Source organism: Brassica oleracea, chromosome C6, assembly GCF_000695525.1.
Source record: "Brassica oleracea var. oleracea cultivar TO1000 chromosome C6, BOL, whole genome shotgun sequence".
In the NCBI taxonomy this organism is placed as follows: Eukaryota; Viridiplantae; Streptophyta; class Magnoliopsida; order Brassicales; family Brassicaceae; genus Brassica; species Brassica oleracea.
Window position 1 is genome coordinate 36,124,242 of NC_027753.1, and position 17,370 is coordinate 36,141,611.

Here is a 17,370-nt window from a genome sequence, read left to right on the forward strand (position 1 = left end):
ATAAAATAGTTTAAATGAGAACCGCTACAACTAGACCTGGACATTTAATTATTTAACTTTATACTAATTAAGTACTAGTATAGTTAAAAAAATTTATTTTTGAAATATATAGTTAATTTTAATTTTGTTAATTAAATAGTATACATTTTAACTTCAGTTTACGTATATTATATGGACAAAATAGCAGTGGTTACATATGTGATTTCATTTATTTTTTAATAATTAATTTTGAAAATAATTTTATTTATAACAGTGACTAACCACACCTTATTTCTTTCTTTTCAGATTCAAGTGTGGTTTACCATAAAACTTGTCCCGCACCATCTACTTTTACAATTAATGAGTATTTTATTTATAAAAACAATGGCAATAAAATTGGTTGAATGGTGACTCATTTTTCTTCCCGCCATACGTTACACTTGTCCCGCGTTTAACACTCATAGCCTAATTCTTTTCTTATTATATGAAGAGAAATTGCATTGCAAATATCTTAAAAGTAATTAAAAACTATTAAAGTATATTACCACGAATTCTTCTTATCGTACGCAATTTTCTTTTTGCAAATATCTTAAAAATAATTAAAACTATTCTTTTTTCTGCTTTAATAATTTAAAATTTATGATTAACTTTATCAAACACACAACATTTAAAATAATTACCAAGATAAAACTTTGGTTTGATTTAGAAAGTGATAAAAAATCGTACGGACGCAGTGATCTCTAAACACATAATTAGAGATGTGATGTCGTGACCCTACGTTGTACCCACCCACCCTATTCTTCTTATCGGTTCAAACGTTAGTCACAATGTGTGATTATTGTTCTCTAATAGTTTAATTTAATTATTTTTATTCTCTTCATCGTCAATTTAAGGTATAGTTTTGATCAAATTGAGCAACTTGCCTAAAATGGCCCATGTAATTTTATTCATTGACTTTTATGTTCTACTAAAGCCAAGACAACTTGCTGTAACTTGTAAGTGTTGTCATTTCACAAACGTTTTCCTTTTGTCCACCAAATTCGATCCGGTTAACCCAAATCCCGGTTTTACAAGTAAACCAAACCAGAGAACTTCAGTTTCTTTTTGTCGGCATTATTCATCATGGCATTCTCAATGCTTTGATCCAGTCAATTTCGACTCTGAACTCGCCTGCGCCTAACTTAGCTCCAATAAAACCACCTCCTTGTGAGTTAACTGACAGAGACATACCCACAACACGGCCTGGATTCATCTCCATGTCTGCATCTATCACGTTTCCTTTCCATGTTGGCAAGTAGCGAGTTAGAGGAACCTGAAAAGGAAAAATTGTCAAGCTTGGGTTAGGTGTATATAACAAAACCTCTTTTTACGCAAGTTGCCTTGTCGAAGAAGTCTGAGACTTGCCTTAGCTGTATACCAGTTTCCCTTTGGAGCAAATACAAAAGCTTGCCATGAGTTATCTTCTGCTTGTCCTGGCGAGTTTACCCAATTCTCAGTATATATCTGAATTCAAATCACGGTTTAGTTTAAGAAACAAAGATGTGCTCCTATGAACTTTGTGTTGAGCATCAGACTCACAGTAGAGATGTAGCATCTTCCATCTCCTTTAAGCCTCATGGCTATTGAATCATACCCGTCGAGATCAATAAACCCATCAAACTACAGAAATGCGGAAGTGGTTTACTTAAGTTGAGCGTAAACCCACTCTGATATTTGGTTTTGATTGACATTTGATGATTAGTAAGAAAAAAGGGTATGTGTTTAACCTTCTTTGAGCGCATTCCACAGAAACCACTCCGGTTAATACTCAATTTTGAACCTTCGCTAATCTCCGTAGAGAGGTTCCCCGAGAAAACACCTAAGGAAGAGGTAACACGGTGAAAATGGTCAGCCCAATTGCAGAAACAAGAATGATGAGACTTGGAAGCAATGGTACAAGAATCAAGAAACCTCATATATTCATTTCCATGCATGTAATTTCATCAGAGACGCATAAAAGAACCTAAACGGCTAAAAACCAAACAAATTGCAGATCAAGATATCAAGAAAAAGGGTGTTGAGAATCTCTATTACCATGTACATGCCTCCATTTATAAGCAAACGACAAGTCTATTTGAAAAATATATCTTACACAAACTGGGTGTATCAGAACCAAGCAAAAGAGCAACGAAAGGAAAAGGCTAAGCACAATTGACCATTATATAACGCTAACCAGTGCAATCTGATCCATTTCCTCCATCTTTAATCTCCAATGAAGCCGAAGACAATCCTACATAGTAAATATCCAACACGATAATTAGCAGAGCACATGAAGAATTGCTATGTATGTACAGCAGATATTCAGATATCTTATTTGGTCTCAATAGTTGTTTATATGAATCAAAGAGGAATGAATGTAAAAGAAAATTTTCTTAAGCAGTACATATGTTCTGCAACATCAAATATGAGCAGATGCCTGAACCTGTGTTTTAAGTACCTCCATACTCAGAATCAGAATACAGGTGCCATCTCTTCAGGTCTTCTTTTGAACTGAACTTGAATATACACTTCTCCACAGGCGGTACCATTTCCTCGAGCTCCCACGTTAGAGCTGAAGTATGTATATCGTGAAAACAAGTTAAAAAAAAAAAAAAGACTAGCTAAAAGGCTGAAGAGCATACATATGATAAGCAAAACCTTCATCCCTAGTCTTCAAACATTATCTTTATTTCCAGGCAAATACATTTTGATTATAAGGCCAAAAACCAAGAATATATAAAGTATTCGTTACTATTTAATACACAACCCAACTTAAAACAAGATAAGGAAACCAATGGCAACAAAATTAAATAAGTTACAAGAAGTGTCAAACATGTTAAATTGACTCTCAGCAAGAGAATAAAAGAAAATACCTTTCTTTGTTGCTGTGACACCCGTCACCTCCTATATGGAGGACAGCGTGTCACCCCCGACGCGTCATCATACAACAATGTGATACCCGTCTCCCTGACACTAAGGACGACGGGCCACCAACAATATCCCGTAATATAAAAGCCCATAAACCCGACAACTCTCACCCATGCCCAAATAAAATCCGAAAGAAAAGTCCAATAGCACCAAGTCCGTCCAAATATCACATACTTGTTTGTCTCACCTGAAAAGGGGAAGAGTGAGGGGTGAGCGACAGGGGAATCGCTCAGTGAGGTATGGGATGCCACCCCGAAGTCCATGGACCCGGACATAGCACTCCGAATAAATATAATTTAATTATAATGCATGTCAAACACAGTACCTAAAGTACTCAAGCAACAAACAATGGTCCTAGCGAGGTGCACACTCGCCGCCCACTAACAGGCCAAAACACTACCGAAAAGGTGCTCGGTTCATACACACACCGAAAAAGTGCTCGGTAACACACGCCCGTAGACGATTTATCGACACTTCCAGTCTACAGCTCAACCGGTCGACTAAAGTTGGCCGTGACCTCCATACAATCCGGCATACAGCAGTCCGACTCTGTATCCGTCTCCAAACAAAAACAATCCTAGCTAAGAATTTACATTAAGTGAAACAATCAATGTTGAATCCTCTAACCCCCTAGTTCCGGTTTATGCAAAGAACCTAAAACTAAACAAGCAATGATAGACTCGATTTCACACAGACGGAACACATTAGAAATAAATTATACTTATTCGAGGTCCTAAGCCGAATAAGAGGAGTTCGGGAATAGACCCTCACCTTAGCAACAATAAGAGGTGGTATCTATGAACTCCAGCTGCTCAAATGGACTCCAAATCTGAAATCAGATCGAAATTTCGAGTCAGAACGCCTTTCGAACGGTTTAAAACGGGTATTTACGGAAAAGTCAACCCGCTGGTCAAAGATAAATAATTTAATTAATTAATTAATTAATTAATTAAATAATTAATCTTTGACCAGCGAGTTGACTTTCCCGTAAATACCCGTTTTAAACCGTTCGAAAGGAGTTCTGACTCGAAATTTCGATCTGATTTCAGATTTGGAATCCATTTGAGCAGCTGGAGTTCATAGATACCACCTCTTATTGTTGCTAAGGTGAGGGTCTATTCCCGAACTCCTCTTATTCGGCTTAGGACCTCGAATAAGTATAATTTATTTCTAATGTGTGAAATCGAGTCTGTCATTGCTTGTTTAGTTTTAGGTTCTTTGCATAAACCGGAACTAGGGGGTTAGAGGATTCAACATTGATTGTTTCACTTAATGTAAATTCTTAGCTAGGATTGTTTTTGTTTGGAGACGGATACAGAGTCGGACTGCTGTATGCCGGATTGTATGGAGGTCACAGCCAACTTTAGTCGACCGGTTGAGCTGTAGACTGGAAGTGTCGATAAATCGTCTACGGGCGTGTGTTACCGAGCACTTTTTCGGTGTGTGTATGAACCGAGCACCTTTTCGGTAGTGTTTTGGCCTGTTAGTGGGCGGCGAGTGCGCACCTCGCTAGGACCATTGTTTGTTGCTTGAGTACTTTAGGTACGTTGCATTCACCGAGGCTTGCCACAATGATCTAAACCGTGACATTCTTATAAACCTCCTGACTGTTCAACTGCTTTCCCAAATGGCAACGGAGAAACTCTGAACAATAATAATACACTAATAAGAACTCCTGCGGAGACTGCAAGTCGTAACATTTCTCATTTAGTCATGAACTAAAAATATTGTTTCCATCTAAGAAGAGAGTAGTAAGTAAACTGACTTCAGCTAATCCAATCCAAGATCATTTTAGATTCATCCGCAGAAAACATTGAATCCCCTTAAAAACCTATATTTGCGAAAGAAATGACTATCTCTACCCATTGAGGCATTTCAGCAAACACTTGGAAGACATAGTTGAACTGAATGCAAACTCAATCTTGGCAAAATGAACAATCGTAATCATTCAAGACAAAGGATGAGTTGGTTTCACCTGTTTTTTTATTTATTTATGGTGCATACAAGACACAAAGGATGAGTTTGGTTTCACAATCACTGGCAACGTCGGCCACCGATGAGTGTCAGTTTAACTAGGAGACCAACGTGGAAGGCAGAACAAAGTCTTGTTTCTTGTACCGGTGTGTGTTTTTTTTTCATTTCATTGTGCCATGAGGCCTGCTAAGGCCCAATTCCTTCACTCGGCTTTGAATCCAATCTAAATTGAGACTGGCATTCAAATATTTTCTTTTATACGCCAACTAACTCTTGTATGATCTATACATATAACATAATAAGCAGCCCATTATTATTTCTTTAGAATTACTCTTTTTTTTTTTTGAGGAACTGAAACTCATTGATTTAAAAGACTTAACAAGGGCTCAGCCCAGTAAAAGATGGACTTTTGCAATAGAATCAGCAAACCCATTTTGGGATCTAGGAAGGAAACTAAAACGACAGAGAAGGAAGGATGAAGACAGTGAATCGATGTCCGACAAGAGGCCGTAGAGTTCTATCGGTTCCCGCTTCATTGAGATCGCTTTGATTAGCGCTTCTTTAGAATTACTCACATTCACATTTTACCAATTTAAATGGTGTTACGTTTTTAACCTACAAAAAGAAATTGGTGGATAAATATATTTATTCTGAGAAAATTGATTATGGTAACCAAATATATTTATTCTGAGAAAAATGATTATGGTGATGATTGGTTCGACTGGGGCAGTAAGAATTTAGCTGTAAAAATTTAGTTGTAAAAATTTAGTTGTAGGTAAGTTGGTTGTAGCTGTAAAGTTGTTACTGTAGATTTTCTTGCAAAGATTTTCACTGTAGTTAAAATTGTTATAGCTGTAAGCTATAGATATTTCAAAATAAAATATGTGATATATATATATATATATATATATATATATAAAATAATTATTTTTTTCAACTAAAATAATTGATATTAATGATTTTTATAAATTATCAAAGTTCATTCGATAATTTTAAAAACACCCAGAATTAAACTAAAATATTTATAGATGTTTTTATTATGATTATCTAATTTATTTGATATTATAGATAGTTTTTTCATTGTACAGTTTCTTCAGCCTGTAAAATAAAGGAGTTGATTGGTAGAGGCTGTAGCTTTGGGTTTTTTGCTTTAGGATTTAAGCGGTAGATTTTGTTACTTTAGCTTTAAATTTTATTGCTGTAGGTTTATTTCAAAGTTTTAAAAGCACTAAACCTAAAGCTGTAGAAAAATTGATTTCTAGAGCCATTATATATATTTTTTAAATATTTTGGGTTCTAGCTTTAGTTTTTATTAATAAAGCTTGATTGCTTTGATTTTATTGCGGTAGAGAGAATTATGGTTGTATAGAACACTCACAGCCAACACCAATCACTCCCAAAGATGTAGGTTTTTACCTAAAATAAATAAGAAAAAAAATTGCTTTAATTTTTTTTGATGTAGCTTTAAAAGTAAAGCTAAAATATGATTGGTAAAGGTTAATAGAAATTTGTTGTACGCTTTAACTTTCAAAAATAAAGTTACAACATGATTGGTAAAATTAAGTGTTTTAAAATAAATAAACCAGAGATAAAATTCAACCAATCACTCTCACGAATGTTATGATTATTATTTTATTTTTTCGTAAAAGGAATGTTATGATTATTACCAACCATTTTTGCGCACGCCGAATAAGAAACCATAACTATTTAATTAGAATTGTTCATTTTACAAATTTAAATGGTGTTACGTTTTAACCTACTTAAAATTGTGGTGAATAAATATATTTGTTCTAAGAAAATTGATCACATTTCGACTCATAGCATAACCCAATCTTGTACACACAGTATAGGCAGCAAGAGGTGTAATGAAGAAGACAGAAGTAGACATATCCATGAAGTTTGCGGAAAGGACACACCGAGCGACTTCTCAATCATTAGCATGTCGGAAGCAATTACGAAACTTAATTAAAACTTAACCACCAAACTTCTCCTCTTGTATAGTTTTATATTAGAGCATATATAGTATTATGATCGTACTTAAAAGTTGATATGATATTAATTATTATATTAGAGCATATATAGTTTTGTCTAATTAATTACGTTTATGTGTATAGATAAAGTCCTCGAGACTCTTTAATAATATTCCGTGCGTCCCTTTCGTCACCACCACGACAATTATCAGTTTCGATCACCAACTTTGCTGCTACAGATATACTCTATGTATACATGTATTTGTATGCTTTTTAACTGGTGGTAAGCAAGTAGTATAAACTATATTTTTCATTATGTATTATACTTCTTTAAAATTAATATATTTTTATATGGCTGGAAGTTCAGAAACATTAAAAATGAATATGTTATATCTGCAACTAGAAAGGAGAGTCGGGACATGAACTTGGGACCAGGTCACCAACGCGTCATGAGAGCGACCATTATTCTTGGCAATTTTTTTTTAAAAAAATGCTTATAAGTTTATGATTTATACGGAAATACATATTTGAAACGGACAACCATATATATATATATATATGTATGATTTACAGAGGATCGTGTCTCAGGTACGTATGTACGTGGAGTCTCGACGATTTTAAAATGAAGATTTACTAATTACGTTTTAAAAACAAATACAAAACAGTATTTTAAATAATCACAGTGCAAAAACATATGAAAAATGTTTATTATAATTGTTAATTTTGTAGAATGGATCTTTCAGAGTTCTTAATCATTTCGATACTAGCTAGTTAGCAATGTTATGTAGTATGTCTTAGCTAAGTACTGTCCCGGATTTAAAACCAAACACCATGAATGTCAATGATATAAATCATTACTAGTATTTTTTTTTAAAGATAGATAATTTAGTTAACTGGGATCGTCATCATGTAATCAATTTTTTTTAAAAAAAAATCTGTATTAATTTAAGCAATTTTCAAACATCAATAAAGTACCTTTTATATGTCATGAGACACATGACTCATCATGAGATAGATTCCGTTACAAAAAGAGAAACAAAAGTTAAAAAACCGCCACAATGAAAGTAAATAATATAAATGCGACCATAAAATAAGTTTATCTATAAAATCATCACATTCTCTTAATTGTCTATTACAGTTAAGTTAAGGAAATGCATATATTAGAATATATTTGAAGGGAATATAAAGGGGAATATAATTATTTGTTGGTCGTAACAAAGTAAGAAGCTACATATGCTCATCATCATAAAATTGCTCGATAACAAAAAAAAAAGCAGAAGCAAATGACATGGTTTACGAGATCACGTTTTTGATCACACACCGCATCGAATCAAAACACAAATCAGCAGCAACAACAAAAATAACAACATTGGAAGTATATATTATACGAAGCAAATGTTTATAAATCAATCGGTCGATGTTAATAAGTATAGAACTCAGCCAATTCTTCAACGGATCCTCCTTCTTGACCAGTCTTGAGCATCCACAACAAGTGCTCGAACAAAACAACTTCACAAGCTACAACAATCTCACGATCATGTTCCACGGATCTAGAAGACCGATCCACCAGTTCTTGAAAAAGTGGGTGAGAGATGATGTCTGGTCTAAGCATGTAAGGTCTTCGAGTCTGACCAACATAAACAACATGGAGATTGTTGTCCTCTGAGAGCTCGTCGGATACAGCGGCGGAGGAGGATGAGTGGTGGTGGTTCTTGGCGAAGGAAGGCCATTTCTTTATGGCCGACTTGAGCTTTGTCAGCTTCCCAACTTTGGCCATTGCTTATGAAACTATCCTCTTTTTCTTGGATTTGGAACTAGAGAGTTGTTGGAACTAGGTAGGGTTTAGGGTTTATGAGGACAAATTATTATATGTGTGTGTGTTGGTCAAAATATTTGAATGAATGAAGAATAGAAGTGTTTGAGATGTTCTTGGGAGGAAATAACGAGGAAGGTTAGTGTATAAATATATTGAGTGCGAAAGAGAAACAAGAGAGAGAGAACGTATAGATGCATGACCCACCGATTGATGCATAACAGCTAAGAGGGATGAAGACACAAATGGCAAAACTAGTGTTGCTGTGCCCATTGTTTTTCCTTTTTATCTTATAATCTTTTTTAAAAAAAAATTGTATAGATATCCCGTAATAAATTTTGCGGCAGTAATTGATTTATTTTCATGTATAAATATTAAATAAGTCACAGTTGTTAATCAAATTAGAAATTTCTACTGATGATTAAGAACAATACAATTAAAATATATTTAGTACACTATAATTACTAAAAACTCAACGATATCATATATAAACCACATGTATAAAATATAAAACTATATAACGTTTGATCAACAATTAAAAGAAACTAACCATAATGGTTTAGTTTACTAAAACTATATTATTAATCTAGATTTACATGACAGCCATCGCGTCATACGTCTATTTTCTTAACCACTGCATCATATGTCTATTTCTTACATATGCCATTTTGTTTTGCTCCATAGATGCCAGTATGCCACGCATCATAAATCAAAAGTTATAAATATTTTACATATAGTTATATACATTCATGTTTATTCAGTAAGTTTTCTTTGTTGTATCTTATAATGTACTATACATAAGTATATATGACATTGGACATTTATGCAACCACCAATCACAAGGCAATTTTGTTCTTTTGACAAAATACAGTCCTCTTATTCAGTGCAAAGGCATATTACGAATCCTTAAAGTTAGTTTGGTATTTCCGAGAAATTAGGTGGAGAAGACCATTGTACCTTACCCTCTGTCTTTATCCAACAAAAAGTTGTGGATGGTAAGCTAATCATTTAAGAAAATTTAAATACTTCTTTTTATAGGTGGTCGAACATTACCATTTTTGTAGCAAAATAAATCAAATAGTAAGATAGTACTCGCGAATGATTAGAGATTAGATACTTATGTAGTCCTCAAACTAAGCCTAATAATTTTATCAAAGGTGATTCTTTAAAAAAATAGTATTCTATTTAAAGAGTGAATTTATTGAAGATTTTCTTTTTTTGAACAGATAATTTATTGAAGATTAAGAAAGGAAAATGACACGGACATATATGCATATGCATACATTATATATACTTTCATTATTACAAGAGACAGACAAGCAACCTGCAATTCGGAATATTAATTTACAGTACTTTTGATTCCTAATCAGTGATTTGATTAAATCGCGTTATGCTGATTAATTTTTAAAAGCAGCCCCATATATATTACTTAATAATCTAAGGTGTGATACTTTTAGCATTTTGTGTTTTATTTTGTCTTGAGATTTAAGCATACTTATAACCTAAAAGGTTAGAAACTCAATTAAAAGAAATTCATAGATTATACTAAAACTAGAGTCCAAAACTAAAGTAGAGACAAGCCAGTTGTGATGGTGCTGTTGTTCATGCAAGTGCTCGACAATTGTGCAACTAATCTACTTTAGTTTTTTGGACTTCCTCTAATTATAATAATCCGTGTTCCATACATACTAATCTACATAATGTAGTAGTTGCAATCGTTGCTGGATATAAATGTATGTTCGGATATGTTTATTATAGATGAATATTTTAAGATGTATGAACATGAATATCCTACAGATTTGACCTGACACATTGGTGGGTTTGGAAATGTTTAAAGTTCTACTTTTGATAATGTGTTTAGGCTTGGAAATGTTTTTAAACTTTAAATGAGAGGTTGGCTTCTTCCCCCAAAAAGTAGGATTTTAAGGTTACATATGATCTAAGCATGTCTTAATCATTCAAATCACTCGATTAAAGATCTAGTATGATTTAAACTAACTACCCAATTACCACTGTTTCAACTTGTGCTCCCACACGCCTAGAGGAGTCAAATGGGCGGGCCGTCCAATGGTTACCCATGTCCATATACAAACGGACTTAATATGGACAAACCCATTTTTTTCATTGGTTTTTATTGGACAAAATGTGGGAGACCATTAAGAAAATGGTCTTTGTTGGTTTTGGGCTTTATGGACGTGGACTGTCCAATGGTCACAAAACCTAAGGATTCTAAAATTTAAGTTTTTCTGCTAAAATCGTAAAATCGATTTTTTCGCTTAAATTTTGATATCAAATTTTCCCGTTAGAACCAGAAAATTGAGTTTTTCCGTCCGAACCGCAAAATTGAGTTTTTCTTCAAAACGCAAAATCGAATTTTTCCGACAAAACCGGAAAATCGAATTTTCCTACCAAAACCGCAAAATCAATTTTTCTCGCCAAAACCGAAATTGTTGTACTTATGAACTTATGTATTATTGTACTTATAAATTTATGGATGAATTTTAATTTTATGAACTTGTATATATAATTGTAGGCTTATAAATTAAAATTTTCTTATATGGTCATTATGGACCCCATGGCAAAACCGAAAAATCGAGTTTCTCTGCCAAAATCAGAAAATCTAGTTTTCCGCCAAATCGAGTTTTCCCGTGAAAACTGCAAAATTAAGTTTTTCCGCCAAAACCGCAAAATTGATTTTTCCCGCCAAGACCGGAATTGTTGTACTTATGAACTTATGTATTGTTGTACTTTTGAATTTATGGATAAATTTTAATTTTATGAACTTTTATATATAATTGTAGGCTTATAAATTAAAATTTAAAATTTCTTATATGGTCATTATGGACCCCATGGCAGCCCATGAAAATATGGGTGTTAGTGGGTATGGTCATCAATGGACATGGTTCTTAATGGACATGGTCACTCTCTGTCCGCAAATAATAAATGGACAAATGAATATGGGCTAATGGACATGAACTCGCCCAATTTACTGCTCTACCCACGCCTACCATGATGCTTTCACTATACCAAGGAGAAATTATACCAAATAGTATCAATATTTGTATGTAAATAAATGTAAGCAATGAAAAACACTCAAAACTGATGAAAGTGAAACAATTACGGATATAAAGGATATTTTGAATTATGGTTTCAAGGATCAAGCCTCAAGTGATTAGAAAACATAATCATACAAAATCTTTTTGTTTTAAAAATGAAAACTTAAAGTAGAAGAGATAACAAAACACCACAAAATTGGAGTAACTGTCTCCAGAGTTTTAGTACAACTCAACAGCACAAAAGAAGCCTTGCGTAGCAAGCAATACGAGTGTTTCCTTTTGCTTCAATGCATCATTCTTTATTCTGACGCTTTGGTCGTCTTCTTCTTTTTCTTCTTTTTGGGCTCTGATGTTTCTTTTCTTTTCGACTTTGAATCATCCTCGTCTATCAAATGCTCGTACTCTTCAAGACTCGCAAATGGAGATTTCCGTTTTCCTTTTTCCTTCTTTTTCTTGTTACCACCAACAACACCACCATCATCATCATCACCACCACCACCATCATCAACATCATCAACATCCTCATCCACATCTTCACCATCAAGCATATCCATCTCTGCGTCGTCCATCTCTGCATCACTCGCATCATCCACAAGCTCATCATCATCTCCCACAACTTTATCTAGATCATCATAATCATATTCACCAGCCTCTTCTTCCACAGCGTCATCATCAACATCATCCAACAGATTCTCAATCTCCTCATTGTCACTCTCATCGCCAGCTTCGAATTCGACATCACTATCGTAGTCACCTCCACCATCGCCATCGTTCACATCGTAAAGCTCTTCAGCAGCTTCTTCTTCAGGTAGCTTCTTCTTCTTCTTCTTCTTTGATTGCTTCGTGCTGTTCATCTTGTTCACGTAGAACTTGTGGAAGACTAAATCTTCAGGAGACACATCTTCTTCTGCTAACCTTAGAATGTCAGATCCAATCATCTGGTTTGACATGTCAAGCTGCACATGAAGAAGAATAAGAATGAATATAGATAACAAAATGGTTTCAAGCTGTAGATGTTGAGGCTTGAGCTGTGTTTACCTTCTTGGAAGGTTCGATCTGGGAGCCACCATGCCATGTGTTCTGTTTTGGTTTCTTCTCCATGAATTTATCCAAGAAAGCAGTTAGAGATAAATCATTCAGAGGGTTTCCGTTGTAAACTATAGTAGTTCTTGAGAGAAGTGTTCCAGCCATAGTAGCCACCGAGGGGTGAGCGTGTGAAGCAAGTACCACCAATTCCCACCAACTCACACGGTCTCCGTTACTGTTAAATTTGAAATTAATGATTCAGTTACAACCAAGAATATATAATAATATCAAGAAAGCTGCCAATACTAATTAGAAGGGCATATGTAATTATTGGGATGAAAGATGAGATTAACTGACCAGTAAGAAGGCTCTCTATGGCGAGGATCGTATCCTCCGGGAAGAAAACTTGATTTCAATGGCGCTTGAATTTTTTTGCCACTATCATTAGAAACCTCTATGGTTTCTTTGGGGGTTTCTTTAATAAATAGCTCTTCACCATCGTCAGAAGCATAATCATCTTCTTCTTCATCAGATTGCCTGACCGCTAAAGCCTCTTCGTCATCTGAAGAATCATCATCATCATCATCATCATCTTTACTTGTGATTTTGTCCTCTTCAACATCATTCTTTTCTTTCTCTGCTTCCTTAATGGGATCAATATCATCTTCATCTTTAGCATCCTCGAAATGTTCTACATCTTCTTCTTCCACAACTGATTCCCTCTGGACCACCATGTTCCTGCATGGTAAAAATAGAAAGACCCATTGAATAATCGGAGAAAAAAACAATCAATATGTTTAATTAAACAAAAACAAAAAAAGATTACCATAGAGGTGTCCTTGATTTTAGCACCTCAGACAGAAGGAAAAGGCATCCACATGCGTACTGTGGTGGCTGTTGTAGCGCAATCTAGTCAAAGTATATAAGAGTAAACTTTAGAGATGACAAAGAATTTCAATACAGTGTGCTAATGACATCAATCTTTATGTGCTAGCATCACTAATCAAGATAACAAATGAAATTATTGTCTTACTATCAATGAAATTATAACGACAAAAGATGGGTTTGATGATTCATATATTCATGTTACCAACCTGCAAGATTCTTTTGGAGAAGGCAGCCACACGCTTTATATTTATATCGTTCTTCATGGCTCTGAGAAGAAGCCCAATAAACATTTCAGCCTGAAATTAAGAATGACAAATTATTGAACACGGTTACATAAAATTGATGAACTAAGTTAACTAAGTCAACACACAAAATTGAGCTCGCCTTGGAAGAATTCATTGCGGAGGAGAGTAGAAGTTTCGAGTACAATGCACGGTAAAATCTATCACTGACAATCTTATTCTTGGATGAGATTTTGTCAAGAAGCATCAGTGATTGAACTCCCACATTGAAATTCTTCGAGTGTACCTGCATAAACATTCAAGATTCATTTATCTTTATTAACTTCCTGGCTGCAACTGTTGAAACAAAAATTATACGATGAGGTTTTCAGAATTACCAATTTAAAAAGCACCGGCGTCTGAGAATCAATTATATCATCTGCTTCGTCAGTGGAAACATATGGAAAAGCTCTGTTAACTCCCTGCAGTAATGGAATGATAAGGAATAACTTGACCTGTAAAGTCTCAATGATAATAAATTACATACACCAAAAACACATTGGGACTAACCGTAAGTAGAGCTGATAGAATTCTGGAATCCAATTCAACAGGTGAATCAGCCGTTTTGTCTTCTTTTGTGTCCTTTGAGTTGGCATTTTTCTTATCAGCCGCTTTGTCATCTGTGCCTGGTTTCTTGTTTGCTTCTGTGGTTAAAACCTACAAAAATGGAAACACATTCATATGTCTCAGACTCGGAACACGTCAAGTTATGACTATTGACCAGCACGTAAAAGAGAACATTTAGGGTAGTAGACGTTTTGGAGATCATGAAAAGGTGGAAACGGGGTGAAATGTTTTGATTTCTCACTTATATAGAATTTAGATGCGAGTTAGTTATATACCTTAAACAGGGCAAAATATACATCAATAAGGCGTTTTGCCACCTTTGGATCCTCTCCTTTGTGGCTCAATCGAATTTGGCTCAGAAAATTAACCTGTGAAAATTTACAGGGTGGTTTCAGAAAAGCTGAATGTAGTCTCAGTAAAATTGTTTCCCATCGAAGTCAAACGAAGCCAAAGTATAATAATAATAAGAATATATGAATGGAGAAAAGAAATTTGTTTAAAAATATGAACAGAAAATAAAAGAACATACAGCGTGATACTTTGCACGTAGCCCAAGATGAGGACGAAAGAGAAAGGAGTCAACTTCATCAATCACCACAGCCTGCAAAATTAACTATACTTTAAGACGAAGAGAAGACTCCAAACAACCAAATAATCAACAAAATCCCGACACATGACATAAGAAGGTTGAATAGTTCAAACCTTCATATTAGGATGATCAGCCAAAAGGTTTGTCAGGTGAAAATCAGCATTAGACGCACTTTTGTTTTGAGGATCTCCTAACTGTGTAAAGTTAATCCAAAGGAACAATTAGAGGGATCATCACAGTTGATAAAACTTTATTAAATATATAATAGTTTTTATTAAATACATAATATTCCAAAGTACAATTGAAACTACCTTGTTCACCAATGACACAAGCAATTTCCGCTCCTGTTCTGATTTGCTTGTCAACATGAAGTATATAGTCTAACACCAAAAAAAAAATCAGTAACGATAGTCAAGATCCTGATCATGTTAGCAAAAAAAACAATGGTATCTTTTAGAAAACAGAGACCTCTGCCGTGAAATCATGCATCATCCAGAGAACAGTATTACATTTATATTACTCAAATGTCTGATATAATAAATCAAAATAACCAGTGGTAATAAAGAGGCTAGGGAGGCTTAGAGTGGTAAATAAGATATACCTTTAAAGCCTTGTCTTTCAGCTCTGGAAGCATATCCTTAGATGATTCATCAAGGGCGTTAACAAAGCGCTCATACCTGCAAAGTCAGCACAGTAAGCCTTCAAGTGAACCATCAAACCAGAACATTTACCAAACACCAATACACGAAACAGACCTTGGACACATAGCAGCTCGTGGCATTATTTAAGCAAACTACATTTCGAAGTAAACTAGAAAGTATGTTCTCTCTGGAAGTAGATATTTACCTCTGTTTTAAGCATTCCTCCCAGTACCAAAACAGCAAAAGTGAGTAACCATCCTTAGTTTCAGGAATGCTGTTCAAAGGTCGCTGTAAAAGCGTCTTCAGCTTGCGATCAGGTAACAGCCTGGAAACACACAAAAAAAGTCTCACTTAATGAGAACCAAATAAAAAGAATGCAAGAACCAACATGGGAGAGTAAGAAAAAAAGTGCCTGATCAAAATTTCGGATAGAGCCTTAAGACCCTTGAATGCAAATCTCTTTCCAACCTTTGAAGTCACCATTCCTGCAATCAAAAACAGCTCCAACAACTCAACAAGTGTTTTGTTTGGGCAGATAACACAAACAGAGACAGCTTCATAGAAACATACCCAACAAGGCATCAAGAGACCTCATATTAGCAATGGGATTCTCCCCAACCATAATCTCAAAGGCAGTGATTTTATCAGCCACCGTCCCAGACTTCTGAGCAGAAATCACCATCTTCATATCTCCACTCTTCCCTTTCGACGCCACAAAGTCCTCAGCGTACTGCCACATCAGCCTCTCCCCCATCTCCCTCTTCACCTCCACCACACCCATCACATCCCCCACCGCCACTTTCCTGCTAAAGACCTTCTCCTCCAGCTCCTCCGCGTCGTTATACCACTCCGAGCTCAGTAAACTCGCTTTCACCAACGGAAGCTTAGGCAAAGCCTTGAACTTTTCGAACCGCTTCGCCTTGAACCCACTGTTCTCGTCCTCAATCGATAAAAAATCAGCCTTTGGCTTAGGGTTCACCGTCTGCTTCGCCGGAGCTGCGTCTTTAGGGGTTTGCTTCTTAGCTTCCTTTGGATTGTTCTTGACTGCGTCTCCTTCCTTCTTAGGGTTCTTACGTTTCTGGGCTTTTGGGGGTTTGCGGAAATCAGAGTCGTTGAAGCCTGAAGAAGGGAGAGATGAAGGTAAGCCGAGAGAGGAGGCGAATGAAGCGATCTCGGATGTTGTGAGAGCATTCATCTCCTTCGTTGGCTTTGATTCCGACATGATTAGGGTTTAATCGATCTCTCTTTTGGGATTCTACAAAAGCTTTAAGCTGCTGGTTAGGGTTTTAGAAAGAGCACAAGGAAGCAGACGAGAGTGGCATAAGTGTAAATTACGACTTTTAGAGCCCAATCCCGAACTGTAGAGATTATTAAGATTCAAGGCCCAAATTTGTAAGGACTTAGGATTGAGGCCCAAACTCTAAAGACTCGGTGATAGCGTTTTTACCTATAGGCAGATACTAATGCCTTCATTTCATCTTGGACATTCCTGAGTTGACATTTTAGTGAAGTAGTTTAATTTTGAAGCATATTGTAGAGTGAAATGATATTTAAATCTTTTTGTTTTACAAGCGGGATCCCTTGTAAGAATGCAAAATCCAATTAACTTACCACATGATTAGAATTTGAATGGTTTCCAC

General features: G+C 35.3%; 3 protein-coding genes across 5 annotated transcripts; all 3 read right to left on the minus strand.

The window, feature by feature from the left end:
- Nucleotides 1-897: 897 nt before the first annotated feature.
- LOC106298708 (probable complex I intermediate-associated protein 30) lies at nucleotides 898-5,006 on the minus strand. Of its 3 annotated transcripts, none has more exons than XM_013734852.1 (7): nucleotides 4,901-5,006; nucleotides 2,456-2,569; nucleotides 2,192-2,248; nucleotides 1,746-1,837; nucleotides 1,558-1,638; nucleotides 1,384-1,482; nucleotides 898-1,291 (listed from the first exon to the last, which is right to left on the minus strand). In XM_013734852.1, exons 2-7 carry the CDS (start codon nucleotides 2,544-2,546, stop codon nucleotides 1,100-1,102), a joined length of 612 nt encoding a protein of 203 aa, XP_013590306.1. In that variant the 5' UTR covers nucleotides 2,547-2,569; nucleotides 4,901-5,006; the 3' UTR covers nucleotides 898-1,099. The 3 variants fall into 3 exon arrangements, with proteins under 3 accessions (XP_013590306.1, XP_013590305.1, XP_013590303.1); XM_013734851.1 differs by lacking the exon at nucleotides 4,901-5,006 and adding an exon at nucleotides 2,871-2,919; XM_013734849.1 differs by lacking the exon at nucleotides 4,901-5,006 and adding an exon at nucleotides 2,640-2,839.
- A 3,040-nt stretch (nucleotides 5,007-8,046) lies between these two features.
- On the minus strand, nucleotides 8,047-8,857 carry LOC106298509. The gene has a single exon (XM_013734644.1). It carries the CDS (start codon nucleotides 8,644-8,646, stop codon nucleotides 8,290-8,292), a length of 357 nt encoding a protein of 118 aa, XP_013590098.1. The 5' UTR covers nucleotides 8,647-8,857; the 3' UTR covers nucleotides 8,047-8,289.
- Nucleotides 8,858-11,824: 2,967 nt separating this feature from the next.
- Nucleotides 11,825-16,952, minus strand: LOC106300563 (CCAAT/enhancer-binding protein zeta). The gene is made up of 16 exons (XM_013736732.1): nucleotides 16,301-16,952; nucleotides 16,143-16,215; nucleotides 15,936-16,055; nucleotides 15,691-15,766; nucleotides 15,401-15,469; nucleotides 15,203-15,283; nucleotides 15,030-15,101; nucleotides 14,776-14,868; nucleotides 14,444-14,590; nucleotides 14,272-14,355; nucleotides 14,037-14,180; nucleotides 13,859-13,948; nucleotides 13,591-13,673; nucleotides 13,122-13,502; nucleotides 12,777-12,999; nucleotides 11,825-12,694 (listed from the first exon to the last, which is right to left on the minus strand). Exons 1-16 carry the CDS (start codon nucleotides 16,950-16,952, stop codon nucleotides 12,038-12,040), a joined length of 3,045 nt encoding a protein of 1,014 aa, XP_013592186.1. The 3' UTR covers nucleotides 11,825-12,037.
- Nucleotides 16,953-17,370: the final 418 nt, after the last annotated feature.

Bases quoted from the DNA above. Each gene is read 5' to 3' on its own strand.
- LOC106298708 (XM_013734849.1), bottom strand. From the start codon at position 2,661: ATGAAGGTTTTGCTTATCATAT. The intron at 2,570-2,639 runs GTATGCTCTTCA...TACATACTTCAG, and splicing joins GAAGGTTTTGCTTATCATAT to CTCTAACGTGGGAGCTCGAG. The intron at 1,639-1,745 runs GTTAAACACATA...GCATTTCTGTAG, and splicing joins GTGGAATGCGCTCAAAGAAG to TTTGATGGGTTTATTGATCT.
- LOC106298509 (XM_013734644.1), bottom strand. From the start codon at position 8,646: ATGGCCAAAGTTGGGAAGCTGACAAAGCTCAAGTCGGCCATAAAGAAA.
- LOC106300563 (XM_013736732.1), bottom strand. From the start codon at position 16,952: ATGTCGGAATCAAAGCCAACGAAGGAGATGAATGCTCTCACAACATCC. The intron at 16,056-16,142 runs GCACTTTTTTTC...GTGTGTTTCCAG, and splicing joins CTATCCGAAATTTTGATCAG to GCTGTTACCTGATCGCAAGC. The intron at 15,284-15,400 runs GTAGTTTCAATT...AACTTTACACAG, and splicing joins TTGTGTCATTGGTGAACAAG to TTAGGAGATCCTCAAAACAA.